This window comes from Epargyreus clarus, unplaced genomic scaffold (assembly GCF_041222505.1).
Source record: "Epargyreus clarus isolate Ecla_fem2 unplaced genomic scaffold, WU_Ecla_fem_2.2 ptg000023l, whole genome shotgun sequence".
Lineage (NCBI taxonomy): Eukaryota > Metazoa > Arthropoda > Insecta > Lepidoptera > Hesperiidae > Epargyreus > Epargyreus clarus.
Genome location: NW_027332230.1, coordinates 16239028 through 16249610, shown reverse-complemented (window position 1 = coordinate 16249610; position 10583 = coordinate 16239028). Strand labels below are relative to the sequence as shown.

Below are 10583 nucleotides of genomic sequence, written 5' to 3'. Positions count from 1 at the left end.
AAATTAACGCGATAGTTTGAAAAAAAAAAGTTTAAAAAATAAATCAATATTTGTTAAGTTTTTGCTCATGCAGACAAACACAAGACTATCTCAACTTAAATTATGAAATAATAATTTCATTTATATTAACCAGTTTTTCGAGACAGGAAAATATATGTATATCCTTAAAAATATTCGAGAATATATTCGTCTGTCACACCCAATTTGCTCCGAAGCTACCGGCCCAAATTATTTAAACATGCGTTCCCACTCCTGAGGACTGGTCGCCTCATCAAGTCAGTTGGCATTCACACCCTTCCAGTAAAGCGCAGAGTTGCTTAATACTAGAAACAGGTCTGCATACATGCATGCATGCTACAAACCATACTATTCTATCAACAAATAGTCAGATTTACAGCAGAATTAATAGGAGTACATTAGGACGACTTCAATTTATATAATATGCCACTGCTAGCTCGTAGCTCTGAGCCTCTGACGCCCGAGGAGACTGACTCTACCACAATGCTCCAGTGTAGATATTGATAGAAATAATTCTGTGATTTTAAGTTGGTGGACTGTAGTCAAAAATTATATCAAATGAAATCAATTTATTTATTATAGAAAATTATAGAGGAGTAAATCTGATATTGTCTTTCAGGGTTCCGTATCCGTTAAATACAGTTTTTATGTACCTACAGCTTACAATCATATTAAGGTCCTAACCGACGCAAAATGTGGACAAAAGAAAAGAGTAATACAGGGCTACAAACTAAAACAGAGGCACAAAAGGCGGTATAAGTGGTTCATATCATAGAACCACAATAGAATGGCAGAGCTTGCCATTTTTAATGTGCCCCTTTTTTAAAACATTCGTCTTCATTCACGTGTGTTTCTTTAATTTGTTATTTTGTTTATTAATTGAAAAATATTTTTTTAGTTTGTAACACTATTATTCTGACTAATGACTCAATATTATTAATGATGTAGATAATAAATCATGGACACGTCTGACGCATTGTATAATTGTTTTGATAAACATACACCAACGACGACAGGTGTAGCATTTACTGACATGATCCTATGCCAGAGCTAAATCGTCACAGTCCCACTTACTAATATTTAACTGAAAGCTGCTTCTAAGTTTTGATCTACTGGAACTAAAATCAGTACCTTCCTTCCAATTCTTAGTAATGTAGTTCCTTAACGCGGCTTGCGATAGGAGATGTTTAATAGAAATCTTCCCGTAAGAAAAAAGTTTTTTGATTCTTCCATGCAACTTATAACAAAATATACTATTAATATAGTAAATAAATCTGCATGATTTTCTAAGCATAACTTCTCTAATGTGAAGTATATTTTGAAATCGTTTGCAGTCGAATTGCGTATCGTCTCGCGACTCTGCACCGCGACGCTTCAGAGCGTCCCAACATACAGTTTGAGAATCTCTGTTGCATATGGTATTTATTTTTAAAATAAAGCGCTTACCACTCTACTGTGCCACTACGCTATCGCTTCGGTGGTCCCGATGCGTTTGAATTTAGCAGCAGTTTTAGCACACTACATTATCAAATGCCCAACGCCACACTACAAACTACATCCGCACATAAAAATTAAATAGAGTACCTACGAGGAAAGTTTGATAAAAATATGCCTATTATATTATTATCATTTTTAGTACCTATTTAGATAATTAGTACAACTTATAGATTAACTAATTAAACCGGTTACGATATACCTAACATTATCTCTTAAAACAAACCTACTTATTTTATTTTTTTATTTCGTACTTCTTATCACAACACTAACATACCTAACACAAGAAATTCCGTTGAAAATAGAAATAAAACTGATATGATTTTGTTAGGCGCGCTGTATCGCAACCCGTTAGGATGTTTACAGAATAACTGCACCAATTTACACTAATGCGTACGTATTTGCTAATTGTCACATGTATGTAATATTAGTGGTATAACCGACCGAGTGTCATTGATATCCAGAATTGTCTAGGACAATAAAAATAAGGTCTTGTCATCATATATACCTCCGCCCATATGTCTGGGGGTATGGCAATCTGCCAAATTTTTATGCTACTGATTTGTGTACTAGTAATTTATATCGTTTCTATCGATCAATAAGTCCAAAACTAAAGTTATGATGGTGGATTGAGCTAATAAGTTAGAACTTAGAGGACTACTTGGCCTACAAATTGTGGAGAACTTCATATACCTAGGTTCTAATATCAGTAGTAACGGATCCTGTGAAGGTGAAATACGTCGGCGCATAAGCATGGCAAAGAATGCCATGTCTCAGCTTCAAACAATCTGGAAAGATAGAAACATCTCGACCCGCACCAAGACTAAGCTTGTCAGAACTCTGGTATTTTCCATATGTTATTTTCATTATGTATGGCGCTGAGACATGGACATTAAAAGCTGCAGATCGAAAACGCATAGATGCTTTCGAGATGTGGTGCTGGAGAAAAATGCTACGAATACCATGGATAGCGCACAGGACCAACGTATCAATACTTAAACAACTATCCATTAGAACAAGGCTCTCTACTATCTGCCTTCAGAGGATCCTTGAGTACTTCGGTCTCATAGCCAGAAAATCCGGTGACAATCTTGAAAAACTTATGGTCACCGGTAAGATCGAAGGAAAGAGACCTCGGAGACGAAGCCCGATACGTTGGTCTGATCAAGTTCGGACATCTCTCCACACCTCAGTTCATGATGCTATGCAAACAGCCGAGAACCGCAGCAAATGGCGCCATATTATTCGAACTGTGCTCAACACGAATCATGGCGGTCACGACCCTCAGTAGTGAGGAAAACGGATCGAAGAGAGAGAATTTATATCGTTTATTAATTTTTGAATTATAGTAACAAACAGACAAATAAGCAACTAATGCTCCTGATGTTTAGGTTACTGCTAGCCATGAACATTATTTATTTTTAGCATGCCCGAACGTATTGTTGGATTACAACATTCCAGAAGTGGCCAATAGCTATATTTTTAAGCAGTCGATTTTTTGTTTTTGTAATAATTGCTTGTTGCCAAGTTGCATTTTAATTTTGTCGCCCTTTATTAACTATCGCTTAGAGCGACCTCTTCTCGCATTTTTCCTACTCCAGGACCCGGTAGGATTACATTACTGATCAAGTATTTAAAATATCTAGGTATCTAGGATATACCTAACTTAAAATAGTAACTTTGCTGTCCATGTGATAAAAATTAAATTGTATAAATTTAGTAAATTGTATAAATTTTCAAAATCCATAATTTATTTTATATAGAGGTACCCGTCTGGCTGTACCTGTCATAAACGTGGATAAATGAAATGGATGAACTGGAAGGCACATGTATGTTCATTTGTTCAATATTTCTGAAACATAATTAAGCATCGTTTGTAAAGATTCGGACCAGGTATAGGTAACTATACTCAGATTCAGATACCGAAACACAGAACAACACCACCTAACCGAAATAGCTTATCGCATTACATAATCATGTCAAAATGTTGCAGAATAAATGCCTTATCAAATAATAAATATTTTTTGACGTAACAAGTAGGAGAAAATGACAATCAGGTAATAAGAAAAACATTTTTATTACTTTTATTTTATTAGTATAATTGGGTACTTGACAGTTATAACAATAAAATATGAAATGTTGGATATGATAGCTTATAAGTAAACATAAATTATGCAGTATTTCGTTTATTTTTTAATACGTTCTAAGTATTTTAATTTTTAAAAAGAAATGTTCGATTTTTTATCTGTGGATTTTAAATCCCAAAACGGCGACAGTGCTCAAATGTCATGTGACGTCACTACATCGAAACCAAACAAGACAAATAATAATTAAATCGTTTGCTGTTAGAGTTGGTTGAATTTATAATATGTTGTGAACCGAAATGAAGCCATACTATATTAAAGCTGATAGCGGCACGATTACGATTCTTACGGCGCCAAAATTTGAATGCGGATCCTTATAGATCTCGACGAGACAAGACGAAAAGTAAGAATAAAATTTTTTGATATCTCGCTTAGTTTTCGAGATATCGATATTTAAAAATCGAAAAATAAAAAAAAAAAAAATCTTTTAATGATGTATTTCGATAGATTTTTGGAAAAGGAAACGAAAACAAAGAATAATTTTTTTCGATATCTTGCTTAGTTTTCAAGATATTAATAAATACATTATTAAAAATGTTGGAATTTTATTGAAAAAATTTTTTGAAGATATATTTTATCCTTTATTATGATTATCACTATTATTATGATAATAATAATAATAATTAAAAAAAAACCTAACCTAACCTAACCTAACCCAAAGGCACGGACGATCAGTCTGTGGAGTGCAGTTTTATTATAAAAAAAAAAAACCTAACCTAACCTAACCTAAACCTAACTTAAACCTAACCTAACCTAACCTAACCTAACCTAACCTAACCAATACCAACTCAAATTTCAATCACCTCTAACTTCGTTGTCCCTTGCCCAATTTCTAATTATTTTATACCATCATACTCGTCTCAACGATACCTTTTCGCACATACTACTTCCGTTTCTCTCCGTTTTCTAAATTTTTAAATATAATTTTCTCCGTTTTTCAAAAATCAATTTTTGGTTTTTCTCATTTTCCTCCGCCGTTTCTTAACGAATTCTCTTCATTTTTCTTCTACCGTATTCTGCACGTCCTCCCCTATCCGGAGATACCAGTCGCACCCGTTTCCGCCGCGCCGTTCCTCGGCAATTTCACTTTTAAAACGCAAAAAATCGAAATTTTCGAATAATTTTTGAGTATCGATATCTCGAAAACTAAGCGAGATATCAAAAAAATTTATTCTTACTTTTCGTCTTGTCTCATCGAAATCTATACGGATCCGCATTCAAATCTTGGCGCCGTAAGAACCGTAATCCCCCCCTGATAGCGTGAACCTGATTAAAGAATCTCCATATATGCAGTGCAATAAATCAAAATGGATACAAAAACTTCCGTGAGATAACCTATGGAAATATCAAATAAACAACGTAAGTAAAACATTCTTTATATTTACATTTAATCATATCGGACAATTAAAACATTTCTTAACTGACTTCAGACATTTTTCTGTCTGGTTGTCTTCAAGTGATTATTAAGATTTTTTTAAATATACTTATATTCTTATGTGAACTGTTTTAAGGTTATTAATTGGTTATATTTATATTTACAGATCTTCCCGACAATCGTATAGTGACGACGTTATAGAGTATGTGCAGTTTAAGAGGAAGGCAAGTTTGTGTTTCATGAAAAGTAAAAGTTGTCCTGAACACAAGGTACATCAATGAAAATGAAAATGTGATGACTGTCCTGCCTAGAAGAAGTGAGGAGCCAAAAGTTTCGAAAGTGGGCACCAGTCTGAAATACATAAAGTAAAGTACACGGGAAATAGTACTTCTTTACTTGCGTAACCTACCCAACAAGATGAAGGAAGAAAAGTGACCATACAGTTCCTATTATTGCATTGCAATTTAATTCTGAAAATTACAGTGATAAAAATATATATCCATTTGTTACGGAAAATAATTTTAGTAATGAAGAAAAGCAGACACGCAAGCAGAACAAAAATTTAGCTTAGGTGATCTGTAGTAATTATTGTAACTGTAACATATGATAAATATATACAAAAGTTCTACTGTGTGTACTCACTAATAGAACCATATAAACCAAATAAACAAAGAAATCGGTTAATAAAATACTAATATTAGCAAATCATGTATTTTTAATTATACAGTCCTGTAAGTTAATCAGTGCACAATAATAACACAGTCATGAAATATTTTAATTGTGTCCTATTAATTACAGAATGGGCCCTTAAGGGCTCGAACACAAAACTGCGATGCGACGCGATGCGAATTCGCAACGCAGAAAATTGCGATGCGAATTGCTGCGATGCGATATCGTGCGGCATAGCGTCTCCCAGGGTGACCATTCTTTCGATAACCGTCAACCGTACGGAACGTATATTGAAAATTAGGTCGTGACATGGATCGTAAAAACAAGTGTGCACTTTTGTTATTGCTTAAGAGATACAGGAAAGAGTAACAAAGAAAATTTTTGGGTTCATCCATTTATCACATATCATTTATTTTATATTTAGTTTCCCAAAGAACAGGGCGTTCCTCAATCAGTAATATAAAAAAAGTCAACGACGTACTTTGTCATTTTTTTACATACGTCTTCCCACCCAACAAATATAGGTCTGTACGTTTTTCCCACACGCTGTCTCAGGACGAACTAAAAATGGCGTCAACAAGTGTGACGAAACATCGCAGGAATGTGCGATGCGAATTAATTCGCAAGTTCTTGCGATGCGTCGAGGGAGCTCGCAGATTTTTGCGATGCGACGTCGCATCGCAGTTTTGTGTACGAACCCTATAATAGAATTCTCATAGACGTCTTATAATTCTATTCTTATCATAGACATCTATATATTATATTAAATATATGAATACTTCCACTTGCTGTTTTGTTTTGATTACGTCCCGTTCCAATGATTTGGAATTGACGAATCACTCGAGAGTTACTAAATTTATTCCTTTTTCTCAATAATACTTCTCTTACATAAATAGTATAAAATGTCATTGCTTGCAAACAGAGGATTTAAACATATAAGAATCTGCAAGTTCTTTAACGTTTATGAGATTTGGGTTTAGGAACTTGTATAAGCAAATTTGTTAGGATATTTAGCGATCGTACTTGTACACATCGTCACTGCACACGCCTTGTAATTTGACATTCTTGCATTTGTTCTAATAAAAGTTAAATAATTTCCAAGATTTCCCCTGAAGTATGTGTAGCGTCGAAGTTTATTTCTATATTTTCAATGTGTTGACGTCACGCTACGAAATGACACTTGACCGCCTGTTTTGGCGTAACGTTCCGTTTACCGTAATAAAAATATGTTTTTTATTAATAAATAGCCCTTTTTTCGAAAAAATGATCAATGAAAGGCATATATAATACGTATATGAATTCATTAAAACAGTTTCCCAAAAAGTGTCAAGTAGCCAATTTAATTAAAATATTTTTTTTTTGACGAAACAAATATTTAACAATGAACGAATAGTTTCAATATGGCAATATCATATCTACTGTCATTGGACTCTCATCTGCTAATCAACAATCATCATTGACATTTGACAATTTGATGTAAACATTACGGTTACATGCACGTTTTTCTAAAAAGGAAACTGTTGTATTAAACTTTGATGTAGTTTTACTAACATAAGATTAATCATGTTTAAAATACCCGATTGGGGTAACGACATTCCTAAAAGTAATGTGGACGTATCCAAACTACTCGTAAGTAAATTGGCGTTAATTAATTTTAGGGTTAGGGTAAAATAGGAGAGTAGAACCCTTCGTGGTTCCACTGCAAAAGCAACACGGGCACTTCTTATACTGCCTTGTAGCAGAAAGTGATTCGCTACTGTATTCCAGTATTACGGTTATGTCAGAATATTTTTCTTTTGCATTTTAATTTATATGTCAGAGACTTCAATTGAGGCGATTGTTACCTTTTACCGTCAGGTGGATTGACTAATGATTTGGTACTTTATTTTATGTAAAATTACTTATCTTACTGTATCATGTCCTACAAAACAACATTTCCTACCAATGCAGCCCGCAACATATTTTTGACTACTATATTTTAACAAACAACATCCTTTGCAGACCAACAAAAATAAGAAGAAAACCTCCATAAATAAACCCAGCTTAAACATTAATAAGAATGAAACAAAAATTATTAAGGCTAACAAACAGAAGAGGAATGTCAATGGAATTGGGAAACCAAAAAATACATTCATAAAAAAGATAAATGGTTATGTAAAGCTGAGCAGAGATGACCATATTAATAATAGAATCTTAAAAAGAAATCTGAATAAATCTGCTACTGAGGTGAGTGAAGAAACATCTACAGTAGGAAATGCTAAAAATCAATCTACACAAAAGAATAAAAGTCTTGCAAATGGACTTGATTTAAACAATCAAATGAAAAACAAAATACTAAAGAGGAAGCAAAAGGTTAAAAATAATATAACAAATGAAACTAATTCAAAAAATGGTAAAAGCAAAGTTATTCTAGAAAAGAAAGTAAACAATACTAAAAGTAAAAAAGTTGCAAAGAAAAGACTAAATAATGGATCAGTAAAGAATGCAAATGACGAAAATGGTATTGATATACAGAGTTTCAATACCGATGAACTAGATAAAGTATTAGTTAATGCTAAAAGAAAAAAACTTAATGACAAAATAAAAAATGATGACAAAGAAGAAGTACTATTTGGCAATAAGTTTAATAATGATGAAATTATAGCTTCAAAAAAAGAACAAAAGATGCAAAAGCAAAAAGAAAAGATTAAAGAGGTGTTAAAGAGAGACAGCAATAGAAATATAATTAAAACTAGTGGAGATAAACTTAGAATGAGAATGCTGGAAAGACTAAAGGGTATGTATTTATGAATCACATAGATAGATAATTGATTTTTTATATGTTATGCACAAAATAAAAATAAATTATGCCTATATGTTGCTACATTAGTTTGTGACCTACAGTATAACCTACTGTATGTTGTACAGTTGTACAAGAATGTGTATTTTCTAGTTGCACCTTTGATTGTAAATATGATTAAATCTGATTGGTCAGTAGACACACTTGAACAAATTTATTGTTATTTATTAATATTTTTCACAATTATAAAGGATGAAATTGTAATAAAAGCACATAGATCTTTTAAAACAATTATGTGTTGCATTTGGAGACTGAGAAAATATAAAACCATCAAACCTACATTTCTTATAGCTAACATTCATATTTATATTTATTTTGACATTTTACGTATTAACTACATTACATAGTAACTTTGCACTCATGTCATATAAAAGTTTATTTTTAATACTTTTTAGCTGCGCAATTCAGATATTTAAATGAACAATTGTATACATCAACGGGAACGGAATCACAAGAGCTGTTCAAATCAGATCCTGCAGCATTTCAAGTGTACCATGAGGGTTATCAGCAGCAGGTCAAGAAATGGCCCATTAATCCACTGGACATCATAATAAAGAGAATTGCGAAAATGTAAGTTCTTTATCATTTCAAAAAGTTAAGGTTTTTAAATTTGCTAGGTTGGACTTAACAAAAAGTTTTAATGCTTGAATAAATTGAAATTATGGTTATGGTTACTGGTACACCTAATTTACTGTTATACCTACTTTTTCTGCCTTTGAAGCAGTTGAATTCTACTCTGATGAACTAATGGAAAGGAATGATATTTTTTTCATTTCAATTCCATCCTTATTGAAATAAATGTACTAATAATGTTACATGATATACTAATAAAATGATGAGCATCATGCCGCTAAAATCAAATCACTTACACACTAATTTTGCTACAATATATGAAAATATTAGTGAAATGTAAAAACTTTAATTCCGTGCGTATCCAGGCCTAAAACCCACGTGATAGCGGACATGGGTTGTGGCGAGGCGGCGCTCAGTCGCCGCGTGTCGCAGCGGGTGCACTCGTTCGACCTGGTCGCGCGAACACCGGAGGTCCACGCCTGTGACATGGCGCGCACGCCGCTGCTGGCTGCCTCCACTGACGTCGTGGTGTACTGCCTGGCGCTCATGGGCACTGACCTCACGCGGTATCTGCTCGAGGCCAACCGTGTGTTGAAGATTGGGTATGTATGCTTTCCTAGGTATAGTCCGCGTCAATCTGCTAGTCCGCTCTAAAAATAGAAATGAGTCGCATCGCAACAGCAAATTGTTCAGCAAAGCGCGGGACTCCAGTCCGTTGCCCGCTCTCGCCCGCATTATACAGATACGGAGTATTTGCTTGTATTTGTATTAGACCTCATTGGCTCTCTGACTACATCTGCGCACAACAACTTCAGAGCGGACTTGCAGTTTGGCGCGGACTATACCTACTTATTTTAGAATTTGTTTATCACTTTTTTTTTATCCTAACCATAATATAAATCCCCAACTTAGAAACCAAATTGTGTTACCAGTCATACTAAATTATATTTTTCCATTACAGTGGACATCTCCTAATAGCAGAAGTGGAGAGCCGTTTCGACAACCCAGAGACCTTCAGCAGTGACGTGCAGAGACTGGGCTTTAGCCTGAAAAACCTCGACAGGAGCCATAAGGTGTTCATCTTTATGGAGTTCAACAAAGTGAGAGATCCACCTTCAAAGAAGAACAAATTGCCTGAGTTGACCTTAAAACCTTGCCTGTACAAGAGGCGGTGAAATAATAAATCATGGGAATTAATTTAACATTTATTTGTTTTCTTTACTTCAATCAAGTACGTTGTTACAAAATTATGTACATAATTCGGTTCATATTTTAACAGGATCTTTATTTTATTACAAACTCATTTTTTCATATTAATATTTATTTCATGTTTTAATTATACTTATATCTTATACATAACAATTAAATAAAGACATCACATATTTGCATTAAAATTGCAGTAACATGAAAAGAAAATTGTATTTGAAAAATATAATTTACACAGAGGAAAGTTATCATATACAGGGTGAAT

General features: G+C 33.7%; 1 protein-coding gene across 1 annotated transcript; it reads left to right on the top strand.

Moving 5' to 3' along the window:
- Positions 1 to 7152: 7152 nt before the first annotated feature.
- LOC140751669 (uncharacterized) lies at positions 7153 to 10316 on the top strand. Its single transcript, XM_073085653.1, has 5 exons — positions 7153 to 7329; positions 7702 to 8476; positions 8935 to 9109; positions 9478 to 9714; positions 10074 to 10316. The coding sequence occupies exons 1-5, from the start codon at positions 7264 to 7266 to the stop codon at positions 10285 to 10287; spliced, it is 1467 nt and encodes a 488-aa protein (XP_072941754.1). The 5' UTR covers positions 7153 to 7263; the 3' UTR covers positions 10288 to 10316.
- Positions 10317 to 10583: the final 267 nt, after the last annotated feature.

Excerpts from the sequence above, each read along its gene's own strand:
- LOC140751669 (XM_073085653.1), top strand. The coding sequence starts at position 7,264 with ATGTTTAAAATACCCGATTGGGGTAACGACATTCCTAAAAGTAATGTG. Across the intron at positions 7,330-7,701 it reads TGGACGTATCCAAACTACTC|ACCAACAAAAATAAGAAGAA; the intron begins GTAAGTAAATTG and ends CATCCTTTGCAG. Across the intron at positions 9,110-9,477 it reads ATAAAGAGAATTGCGAAAAT|GCCTAAAACCCACGTGATAG; the intron begins GTAAGTTCTTTA and ends GTGCGTATCCAG.